This window comes from Ambystoma mexicanum, chromosome 9, assembly GCF_040938575.1.
Source record: "Ambystoma mexicanum isolate Mex_15411 chromosome 9, UKY_AmexF1_1, whole genome shotgun sequence".
NCBI classification, from domain to species: Eukaryota; Metazoa; Chordata; class Amphibia; order Caudata; family Ambystomatidae; genus Ambystoma; species Ambystoma mexicanum.
Genome location: NC_090931.1, coordinates 168,257,066 through 168,270,089, shown reverse-complemented (window position 1 = coordinate 168,270,089; position 13,024 = coordinate 168,257,066). Strand labels below are relative to the sequence as shown.

The 13,024-nt window shown below is 41.7% G+C and overlaps 1 protein-coding gene across 3 annotated transcripts in view; it reads right to left on the bottom strand.

The window, feature by feature from the left end:
- THY1 (Thy-1 cell surface antigen) overlaps positions 1-13,024 on the bottom strand; it is a 106,502-nt gene that overhangs the window by 44,543 nt on the left and 48,935 nt on the right. For all 3 annotated transcript variants that reach the window (XM_069614360.1, XM_069614359.1, XM_069614358.1), the window contains one exon: positions 10,244-10,585. In XM_069614360.1, the coding sequence (XP_069470461.1) occupies positions 10,244-10,585 (342 nt within the window). The remainder of the gene's footprint in view (positions 1-10,243; positions 10,586-13,024) is intronic.

Below are 13,024 nucleotides of genomic sequence, written 5' to 3'. Positions count from 1 at the left end.
GAAGAGCAAGACTGTAAATGAGAACACTGGCTCTGAGAGACAGGAGAGAGCACCCCAGGAACTGGTGAGCGACAGTCCAGGTGCCGGCCGGCATACCTAGAAGACTATGTGGTAGATGGCTGATGGTAGGTGGGTGTTATTGTCAGATGGAAAACTTTTGCTGTGTGTCATATTATATATGCATACATGTTTGTGCTATGGTTATGCTTTTTCTGCATTTGTTTGTTATGAAAAAGGAGGAGCGTGGTGTAGTTCCTTTAAGGTGCGATGACGGGGTACGTCATTGCGCCAGGTTAATAAATACATGCCCGCCATGGCGCACAGGGCAGTCCACGAGCAAGATCGAAGACAGCACAACGGGTGTCCATCTTTTCAGGCGGTGAGGGCATCCGTGCACCCCAGCCTCACTGGTTCCATTGGGACATCACACAAAGCTATGTCAACGTGATGACGGGGTACCTACGTGGTGGGGAGATTCTGGGAACACAATGTGAGGATAGAAGGGGAATTTGGAGGTGAGGAAGGAAAAGGAATCCAGAAGTGGGGCACTTCAGGAGGAGAAAGTAAAATAAGTTGTGAAATAGCACCAATGCTGGTTAAAGAAGTGAGATACCCTTAAAACAGAGATGAGTGCCCATCACATTTAGGGCACTGGTGATTGTGTTTCAGTGCCCGCCTTCCCTATTTGCAACCTCACCCTCTCCCTCAACCCTCCTGTTCTCTGTCTACGTCATACATGATGTCCTCTCCATGACAAGGACCTGCGTGCGGTGGTGATAAGTACTATGGTGCCTGGGGGTGTGAGCTCCCCCCATTTCTCTCAGGACCAGGTGTTTTGCGTGCCATTACATAGTGAGGTTTAGGAGAAAGCAAAAATACCCCTCCCTATAAACCTGAATACCTTGAATCGGGGCAATAATAACACATTTTAATACAGTGATTTGAAGCTGGAGGAAATAACACGTTATTATAATAAAAGACACCATTTTGAAGTCTCTGATTAAACCTTTAATTTATTTTGCCATTTATAATTTTAGGTGAATTGCATTTGTAATGCTTTCATTCTGTTCATTTATTTAACCTAGCTAATGATCACCTTTGGAATTTCAAATGTTCTCAGTGGAAATTATTCTTGAAGCGCATTATTTGCCTTTTGCTGTCATCTACTGGTAATTCGTTGCCATTGCAGCGACTGCTTCATTACTGTCTACGTTCGTTTTGTGTACTGTTTCCGTTACTTTTAAGTGACTTCATATGGGACGTTATTTTTCTACGGTTTTTGCTAGGCTTCTCATGACATATGCCTGTATGTTTGGACATATCAAGGTATAATGATTACTGCCTGAACATGACAAATAGAGAAAATGCTGGTGAGATCAAAGAAATAATATCAATTTTTAGAAAAGCCTAATTTACAACAGATCACTCAATTAGCTCTGTAACACATTTTACAAAAAATATATCATTTTTCCACCCTATAATATAAAATTATAAGTGACGATTTTGTGTACGTTCTTATGTAACGGTTTTTGTAATGCCTGAAATTGGGGTCATTGTATGTCCTACAGACATGTTTCTGGTGTCATTTTGTTCCACATTTAAAGATACTGCTCCACACTTCAGGAACTGCGCCACACTGAATACTGGTGAGAAAGTTGGTATTTATTGTATTGCCCTTTATGTGTAACATGTGTTTCGACACACCAGTGTCTTTTTCAAATCAGTGCTATTAGCAAAGCTACAACAAAATATATATATTGTTCATGTGATAAAATTCACAGAGTAAGCATAAATTTGAGGTCAACATGTAAAATAAAACAGATATAGGAAAAGGTCATAATAAAAGAAAATTATCATGGTGTGGTGTAATCACAGAGAAATAAGGAGGGGGGAGTACAGGAAAAAACACAGAATGGAAAAAGGAATATAAACAACACGTTAATAAATGCTTTAAATCAAATGTGTAGCTCATAAAACAAATTATCATTTGTCCTTTGAAGATAAGTTATAAAGAGTTTAGCCCTTTGGGGCCTTATCTATATTTCAAATCTAGATTTTCCAATTTAATGAAACAAACAGTCACAGGATAAATCCCCCTACTGAAAATGGTGCCAGAAAATCCCGAGTTAACCAGCAGTTGCAAAGCATGTCAATTTCCTTTTAGTGTCATATATTATGTGTAAATGAGTAGTGATGTTTCATCTATTTAGGGTAGTCAAACAATTAGCAATTGAAGTAAGTGCACATAATGGTAAAAAAATTGACAAGGTACTTGACTGGTAAATACTGCAATTGTCCAAAGAAAATGCAGCGGTTGCAACAGCGCTATAGATGCGCTCGAAGCCTAAACACTGATTTAAAGAACAGAGTCGGTTATACTGAAAAATATATGATAAAAATCATCTAGTTTGCTTAATATCACATGTACTGGTCACAAAGATATATATATATATATATATATATATATATATATATATATATAATACAATATCGAGTATTAGTACATATTACATGTCAGTGAAAACATTGGAATTTTTAAAGAAAATATGCCATCTCATGGTCTTGATTATTTCTCGAAGGTAAACGGGCACTTCAATACTGCACACTGATATTGTGCACGAGCGCAATTATAGCACTGTGTACCGCACGGCAGTATCCTTGCCGTGTTTGTCTAAAAACCAGCGTTTATGTCACAAACACAATCATAGCGCTCATACTTTGAAATTATGTGCCCCAGCACAATCCATAGTGCTGTACACCACACGGCTTTATCGGAAGCATTCACCTCGCCGTGTCCGTTCTTTAACTCAGTGTTTAGGCTCCAATCGCAACTATAGCGCTGTTGCAACCGCTGCATTTTCTTTGCACGATTGCAGTATCTACCAGTCAAGTACCTTGTCCATTTTTTAATCATTATGTGCACTTACTTCAATTGCTAATTGTTTGACTACCCTTAATAGATGAAACATCACTACTCATTTACACATAATATATGACACTAAAAGGAAATGTACATGCTTTGCAACTGCTGGTTAACTCGGGATTTTTTGGCACCATTTTCAGTAGGGGGATTTATCCTGTGATTGTTTGTTTCATTAAATTGGAAAATCTAGATTTGGAATATAGGTAAGGCCCCAAAGGGCGAAACTCTTTATAACTTATCTTCAAAGGACAAATGATAATTTGTTTTATGAGCTACACATTTGATTTAAAGCATTTATTAACGTGTTGTTTCTATTCCTTTTTCCATACTGTGTTTTTTCCTGTACTCCCCCCTCCTTATTTCTCTGTGATTACACCACACCATGATAATTTTCTTTTATTATGACCTTTTCCTATATTTGTTTTATTTTACATGTTGACCTCAAATATATGCTTACTCTGTGAATTTTATCACATGAACAATATATATATTTTGTTGTAGCTTTGCTAATAGCACTGATTTGAAAAAGACACTGGTGTGTCGAAACACATGTTATCTATAAATGGCAATACAATAAATACCAACTTTCTCACCAGTACTCAGTGTGGCGCAGTTCCTGAAGTGTGGAGAAGTATCTTTAACTGCTTTCTCAAGGGGTTGGTGTCAAAAGCCCCTTTTCTGCCCCACACCAACTGCGACATCTGTTTGAATTGCAATAATAGCCAGGCGCATGGAAACGTCTTTAGTTGGCACAAAGCTCAACCCCAGACTTATAGCTTGTTCCACATTTAGCCCATTTTAATGGTATGCTGTCCAAATCTGAAATTCCTAAGGCATCTGAAGCTTATTCACTGATGAAATTGTGTATAAGTGACAATTTTTGTTACTTTTTTTGCTTTTTTGTCACGCTTTAAATTGTGGTCATTGTATATCCTGCAGACATGAGTTGGGTGTCATTGCGTTCCACATATCGCACATTTTAATGGCATGCTGTCCAAATCTGCAATTGCTAAGGCATTTGAAGGCCATTCACTGAAGTTCATTCACTGATGAAGTTCTGTATAAGTGATGATTTTGTGTAATGTTTCATATGAGTCTGGTGGCCTTCCTTTCCACAAGCATCCAACTTTGATTGTATACTGTCCAAATCTACAGTTCCTAAGGCATCTCAAGTTCATTAATTGACATAAGCTGATGAAGTTGCATGATGAACTTGTGTAATTGATAAGTGATGGTGCCGTCACACTTTGAATTGTGGTCATTGTATGCCGTAAAGATATGGGTCTGCTGTCATTCCGTCCCACATTTCTCCAAATTTGCTGGTATACTGTCTAACTTTCCAATTCCCCAAAGTGGGTTGGGGGTGTGAACGAAGCAAGCCCTTGCTGGAGTATCGCTACAAGTGACCAAGCCACCGAGTTCAACGTGCAGCAGTCACCAGGGGACAGAGCCCCCCTAGTTCTTTTAGAAAAATATGCACACCATATTTGAATGTTGCAAAAACAATACATACATGTAATAATAATACACAAATCACAGCACAATCACAAAAACTGTGCAGTTCAATAACAATGTACGGGTAACCATACAATAAATGCCCAGAATTCTTCAAACCCGCAGAAACGTGTAGTCTATTGGAAAACTTCAATATGGACAACCCAAATGTATCACGTGACATATACAGTGCATGACTCATAACATGTTATTACATTTATGTATTTTCTTTTTGCAACATTCAAATGCAGTGTGAATATTCTCATAATAGAATCGTTTTTTCCTTTTTTATTTGTAAAATATGTTACACAGGTAATTGAGTGATCTGCTGTAAATTAGGTTTTTCTGAACCTTGATATGATTTAATTGATCGCATGTGACACCCGTTTCTCTGTTTCTGATTTGTACTTTTCACCAGGTTTCAATCAGTTAAGGGGCAAAGCCGCCTATTACAGTTATATACAGCTCAGCTTTACCACAAACACTGTGCTTTACTGTTGACTTTTTTTTACCTTGTTCAACATTGGAGTTTCTTCATTTTTGAAAACCCTTACACTAAACCCCATTTAGGGACTCAAGCCTGAACCTCTGAACTCTCCCATTGACTTCTACTGAAATCAACAGCTTAAAAATTCTATTTCCAAAAAGCTACTTGCCTGTAGCAAACTGCATTTGTATTTCTGCAAAGCCTATGTAAAGAGGCTATCTTGACATCTATGCGGTGTGGTGATTCCTTTATTGTGTTTTGTTCCATGTTACCCTGCACCTTTGTACCACTCTGTTTCCCTCTCAAGGGTATTGTATTGACTGCTCTGCCATGTTTACCTCTGGGAGAGTCAGGTATAGACAGAGAAGTCCTGAAACACAGGTGTGGATTGATCTTCTTGAACCCTTAACATAGGGCCGGTCAGAGGAGATCCTTCCAAAAACTCGGTTTCCTGGCACAGCGCTGGTTTTAAAGTCAGAGTGCCTGGATTAAAGAGCTGCTACCCTGTTCCGGTTTTACATCCTCAGACCATGTTTGTGCTTTTGCTTGTGGCTTGAATTTTCAGGTCTACACTGGGACAGTCAATGTCCCCTCCGATGAGGGGCAGCACGTCAGCAGGGTCTTAAAGGCTAGACTCATCCTCTTCACATCAAAACCCAATGGAACATCTCAACACAACAGAGACATCCTGATCCACACTCAAGATTGTGTAAGGGTATGAACACAATGGGTACACAGCAGCTCAACTACAATAGAAACACAAGACTGCAGGAAAGATCAAAGATAGGGCCACTAGAGGACGAAAAGATACAATGCCACTGTATCAACAAACAATCTGTTACCAAGCATAGAAACAGCTTCTCCAACCTCTTTCTCACACTTCACTACAGAAACATGTAAGCCATCCCTCCCAACTTAAAACCCATCAATACCAACTGCCTCAGAAAAAGGGGAGGGGGAGTAACCGTCATACACCAGGAAACTTCATCATAAGGACATCACCATCAACAAACTTATGGGGCAGAAGGTTGCTACTTGCCACCTCAACCTTCAAGAACAGCTACCCTTCTAAGCACTATATTGATCTCCATCTGCACCGGGAAGTGAACACCAGCACCAATTGTATTGGAGGAGTTCAATATTGGGTTTGAAAAAAAAACAGAGACATTAACCACCAGCTCCACTTGTGGGGTTTAATCACAGCCAAAACAAATATAACTGAAAAGACTGGAACAATGACATGGCAACCTTCAAAAAGTTCACACTGAAAATGGGCCTATTAATGCAGACTGTGTGTGTTTTGGCAAGTAACACAAGGAAGAGTTGTGATAAAATGGAAATGCTATGTAAAAGGCCACACATTGGAAATCAAAAGAACTATCTTGCATTACAAAGGAAAAGGTCGAACTGAAAAGCAGCATTTACTTCGCATTTGCAGGAGGAAATGCCCCTTCTACATGAAAAGCAGGGGTTTCAAATACTGAACCTAAAATGGGCTTGCATGTGCATTTTGCGCTTTTAAATCAAGACATGAGAAAACTGTTCCCTTGCTAAAATAAAGATATCAGGAAAAAGACTTGATGCGTGGGGGCAATATGCAATGTATTAAAATATATATTATGCTTCACATGCAAAATACTGGCAACAATAGAAAAGGCTACTTTGTTTTCATGGGTCACATTTAAATCTCATTTAGGCACGAGACAGACCCTGTTTTGTGTTGTTGGGCAGATTTTCAAGGCCTGTCTGGCTCCTTATCTGGAAGGGAAATCTCTGAGAAGCTAATGTACAGTCTAGGTATTTACGACAGGGCCAGATCAACACAAACCCAGCCCTGGATGGGGAAAAATACTTATAAATATAAGAGTTTGAGATCAAAATTGTGGTCAATTTCAGATAACAGAGCACAGTGCCAAATGTCAGCATGGCCTCACATGGCAGAGGTGAACTGTCTACTGCATGATAAGGATCTCCTCAGCCCATCAACTTTCAAAGAACAAAGAGGATAATGGCTTTTACCCTGGCCTTAGACAAACATTCTGCCCAAGAGGCTCTGGTCATATGTAAAGAAATGAAACTTACATGAAGAACACTAAGATGTGTATACTTGTTGAAGATTTCCCATTAGTTTAAATGGACTATCATAACTAGTGATTTTCTGAGCAAGACAATTCTACAATACTACATGGAAAGAGGAAGCCCTAACAACACTTTGCTTAGGTTTTTAGCACTGGCCCTATTGAAGACTCATATAGAATCACACAAATCTCCCCTCTGTGCCCACAGTGAGGCAAGAACCAGGCCGGGTATAGGAAGAATATATATTTATTTCAAATATAAGCTCAATTAATAATATCTTGTTTCATTACAGCCATCACCTTCTTTGTGGCAGAAAATACACCTTCAATTACAAAGCACACTTTTCTATAGGATGTTACTTTTAAACATACTTTTTCTGCATTCACTTTTGTCTCACAAACATGGAACACAGGATAAATAGACTGGTCAAAACTCGTTTCCCAAGAACACGTGCGGTAACTTGAATTTCAATAATAATATGTCTCAATGCTAGAACATGATCCTCAATGTTCCTGGCTGAGAGTTTTAGTGTTAAAACATAGGCACCATTTTCGTTTTGTGGAAGCTAGTTCACCTTCAAAGTTTGATACATGGATTTCCCTGCGCACTCAAAATGCCAACAGTTGAAATTACAGATTTGTACAAATGCCTGTGGCAAATAATACTTCACCAAAATGTAGCTTAGCAATAGACACAGGGTTGATTTTAAAACAAGACATACATCACACGTTCATTGTTAGATACATGAGGTCTCGCCATTGTAAAGCACTTCTCCACAGCCCCAGAAACCCAAGCATCAATTACATACAGTACCCTTCTGTTCAAAGGCCAGGTGTAGGGAGTGGAGATAGTTCAGGATTTTCGTTTTTCAGACCCCCCAAACCCATCACTTAAAAGCCCTTGTTGGGGAAGTTGGACCATTTCAAATTTTTGTTTGTGGGGCTAAGGACACCCCTTTGTTAAATAAAATGTTGAAAGAGAGGTGACAATTGGGAATTTCATTTTAAGATATGGATACCTATTTTTTAAAAGTACGTGTTTGGTACAAGTATCTTTTGGGTTGAAAGGCAAGGTTTGGGGGTGGTAACAATTATCTATTTCGTTTTGGTGCCAAGTATATCTTTTGTTTAAAACATGTTTTGGTAAGGTGTTTCAGTTGGGCATTTCGTTTTAGAAAAGGACACTCCTTTTCATTAGAGACGTCAAGGGGAACAGGAAAATCAAGGCACCCCAATTACTTTAGATTACTATCTCGTGCCTTCCTACTAGGACAGAGTGTGAACATTTCAAATACTTCCAAGCTCGCTCCTGCTTCAATCTATTTGGGAGTTAATTAAATTAATATGCAGTAAAATATGCTACGGGTCTACACAATTTCCCCCCACCCACTAATGGAAGGGAACCCACTAATGAAAGGGAATGGATTAGTGAAATGGATCCCACACTGACATTTTCTTGGACAATCTACTTACTTTTGGGAAATGTCTGGACTTGCCAATCATGGAGACTGAGCAGGGCTTCACTTCTAGGGACAAACAGGAATCTGGCCAGCACTTCAGTCAATGGGATTCCACAGCAATTCTCCTTCTATGGGTTCATGCAAATATCACAGCCTCTGTTTTCTATTCTACTCAGCAACAGAAATCTCCAGCCCCCTTACCATATTTCCACCCAGATGCAATTTTAGCAGATCTCCTTTGGTGATTTGTGGTAGCTGTCCCTTAGAAATTTTTAGCAGCTCTGTGGCCTTACATAGAACAAGACCTTTTTACTGTCTAAGCCCTTCCCAAGGAAAGTGAACATTAGGCTGTGCTAACGTATTACCTCACAACCAGGATTGGACATTTACATTTTTCTCTGCCCTCAAGTCCAGCCCCTCTCTAATGATTGATTCAGGAATCTAGAGCAGAAATATTGCAACTCCCCTTTGAGATTCAGATTTAGTTTTCCATGTCCAATTTTGGCCAGAAAGTAACTACATGGCAAATGTTTGTAATTTACCAATAAATGTTATATGGCTCTTTGATTGGGGGAAGGGGGACTCCACAGGCTAAGGGTGGTCTCACAACATAACACTACACACTGTGCTCCTACATGGGAAATCCACACCTCAAACAAATGGTAAAATAGGCAACTAGTTCAGCCGGGCACACCCTGGATGTGATCTTCTGCAAACCCTTTATTAATTTCTGTTGCGGAAATAGTTTCCTTACGGTCATCTGTATTTTATGTATGTTGGTTAGGGATTCCCCTCTCTGTTTAGAAGTTTCATTCAGTCCTCCATTTTCTAATCTTTAAGCCTGTGTTAAGGACATCCGTCAACCATGCTACATTAGTGCCGTTAAGCCATCTTGCCTTTATCTATTACTATTGAGTTCTTTTTTGATTCTTCATTGTTGTTCCTCTTGACCTGTGCCAGGGACGCCAGTCTTTTGCATGTCAAATGCCAGTTTTCTGCTGTTAATAGATGTCCTTAACACTGGCATACAGATTACAACATGAAGGACTGAATAACAATTCCACAATACCACCAGCGCTAACCAATAAATGATATTCAGACGATACTCAGGAAATGATATCTCCAATAGAAATTAATAAAGGGTGTAGCAATTTGGACAATCGAGTAAACTCCTCAATAATGAACTTGTTTTTGTGTTGTTAGTTAGATTACACAAAATCTGTGTACGGTTAATAGCAGACATAGGGGAATGCCATTGTAATTCTTGAATTTAAATGTTAATTCGCTGTGATTTACTTTTACTAACATCACAGATAATAATGCCCTGAAGAAGAGCGTGTTGCTCGAAACATGTGTTGGCAGACAGGTGATTAAACTGTTAATAATGGTTTATGTTTGGCAGAGGATCTAACTGTTAAGACGAATTTACATGTATAATTCTAATACTACAATTCTGAAATTCAAAGGACAGTCTGATTCTTTTTGAAATAAGAAACCAATATAAGGAGTTATCAATAATCCAATATTAGTGACCTAGGCCACTGTCTTAACAGTTCAAACGGTGTATATTTAATTTGTTCAGTTTTTCCATTTAGGGATGAGGGATGGAATCTCTACGTTGGACTAGGACGGCAACACTGTCACCAAGTAATTAGACTTTCTCAACCTAGCGTAGCAGTGAGACACATACCTTTCCCTAAAAATAGTACTCTCAGCGTCTGCCTCTGCCCTCTGCCAGCCAATGCTGCCTCAGAGCTCTTGGTTGCCCAACACTCACATGCCATGACCCGTCCCTCCTCACCTTTCATCACCTTGACGGTGGCCAGCTGCTTGTCTGTGTAGTCGTTGTCCATTTGCAGTCTGCATCCATAGGTGCCCTTATCTATCTGACTGTACTTGTTCAGGTAGAGGCAGACCAGGTTGCGGGAAACATTGACTGTGGTGCGTTCATGGTACCTTTGATTGAAGAAGTTCGGCTGAATGGTGCTGGCGACTATCTCCTCCCTGTCCTTGGTCAAAGTGAACTCATATCTGAGAGGGTTGTCTGTCCTGTTCTCGAACCGGCAGTCCAACCGTAGCATGTGAGTGGTGTGCATGCAAGCGGTGAAGCGGTAGATCCTCTGGGGCTCTGAAAACTGCAGAACTGGGAAACAAGAGAAAGGTGTTAGGTGGCTAACCAAACCAAAACACCCCAAACAAGGCTTTTCCCACCAACATAGAGTGTTGGACCATGCTTTCTTTGCCACCGGCACAGCCTGATGCCATCAGAGAGTGATGGACAATGATTTCCCTGACACCAGCATAGCCTTACACCAACAGAGAGTGATGGGCCATGCTTTTCCTGACACCAGCATAGCCTGAAACCAACAGAGAGTGATGGACCATGCTCTCCCCCACACCAGCATATCCTGATGCCAACGGAGAGTGATGAACCATGCTTTCCATGCCCCCAGCATGCCTGATGCCAACAGGGATTGATGGACCATCCTTTCCCTACCACCAGCATAGTTGGATGGCAACCAAGAGTGATGCACCATGCTTTCCATTACACCAGCATGGTCTGACAACAACAGAGAGCGATGGACCATGCTTTCCCTAACACCAGCATGGCTTGACGCCAACAGAGGGATGGACCATGCTTTCTCTGCCATCAGCATAGCCTGACAGCAACAGAGAGTGATGGAACATGGGTTTCCTGCCACCAGCATATCCCGAAATCAACAGAGAGTGATGGACCATACTTTCCCTGACACCAGCATAGCCTGATGCCAACAGAGAGTTGGACTGTGCTTTTCCTGCCACCAGCATAGCCTGATGCCAACAGAGAGTGATGGGCCATGCTTTCCCAGCCACCCGCATAGCCTGATGCCAACAGAGAGTGATGAACCATGCTTTCCCTGCCACCAGCATGCCCTGATTCCAACAGAGAATGATGGACCATGCTTTCCCTGCTGTCAGCATTGATTCAAACCAACAGAGAGTGATGGGCCATGCTTTCCCTGACACCAGCATAGCCTGGCGCCAACAGAGTGATGCACCATGCTTTCTCTGCCAACAGCATGGCCGGGCGCCAACAGAGTGATGCACCATGCTTTCTCTGCCACCAGCATAGACTGATGCCAACAGAGAGTGATGGACCATGCCTTCCCTACCACCAGCATAGCCTGATCCCAACAGAGAGTGATGCACCGTGCTTTCCCTGCCACCAGCATAGCCTAGTGCCAACCTAGAGTGATGGACCATGCTTTCCTGGCCACCTGCAAAGCCTGGAACCAACAGAGAGTGATGGGCCATGCTTTACGTGCTACCGGCATAGCTCCAAACCAACATAGAGTGATGGACCATCCTTTCCATGCCGCCAGCATAGCCTGACACCAACCGAGAGTGATGGACCATGCCTTCCCTGTGACCAGCACAGCCTAAAGCTATCAGAGAGTGATGGGCCATGCTTTCCCTGCCACCAGCATAGCCTGATGCCAACAGAGAGTGATGGAGCATGCTTTCTCTGCCACCAGCATAGCCTGATGCCAACAGAGAATGATGGACCATGCTTTCCCTGCTGTCAGCATAGACGCAAACTAACAAAGAGTGATGGACCATGCTTTCCCATCACCAGCAGAGCCTGATGCCAACAGAGAGTGATGCACTGTGCTTTCCATGCCACCAGCATAGCCTAGTGCCAACCTAGAGTGATGTACCATGCTTTCCTGGCCACCTGCACAGCCTGGAACCAACAGAGAGTGATAGACCATCCTTTCCATGCTGCCAGCATAGCCTGACATGAACAGAGAGTGATGGGCCATGCCTTCCTTGTGACCAGCACAGCCTAAAGCTAACGGAGAGTGATGGAGCATGCTTTCTCTGCCACCAGCATAGTCTGATGCCAACAGAGAGTGATGGGCCATGCTTTCGATGCAGCCAGCATAGCCTGATGCCAACAGAGAGTGATGGAACTTGCATTCCCTACCACCAGCATAGTCTGATGCCAACAAAGAGTGATGGACCATGCTTTCCCTACCACCAGCATAGCCTGATGCCAGCAGAGAGTGATGCACCATGCTTTCCCTGCAACCGGCACAGCCTAAAGCTATCAGAGAGTGATGGGCCATGCTTTCTCTGCCACTAGCATAGCCTGACACCAACAGAGAGTGACGGCCATGATTTCCCTGCCACCAGATTAGCCTGACACCAACAGAGAATAACGGACCATGCTTTCCTGGCCATCAGCACAGCTTGAAACCAACAGAGACTGATGGACCATGCTTTCCCTGCTGTGACGAACCAACCTCCGGGGCACCAGTGGTCAGTTTCTAAACCATCAATCATCCCCACACCTCTACTAAACCAGAAGGGTTCTGAACAGATTGGAATACAAGTGAATTATAAGACATCCCTGTCCAATTTTTGGTAACGTGGATGGAACCGGAGGCTTATCTCATCAAAGTCATGGATCGGTGCTTAGTTGCAACACAGCAAAAATACAATTATTAGCCAATGATGAAAGGGACTGTACAGTTAAGGTTGTATACAAATATCTACTTTATTATTAATACAACAGATAGTTTTAGCACACTACAAAATA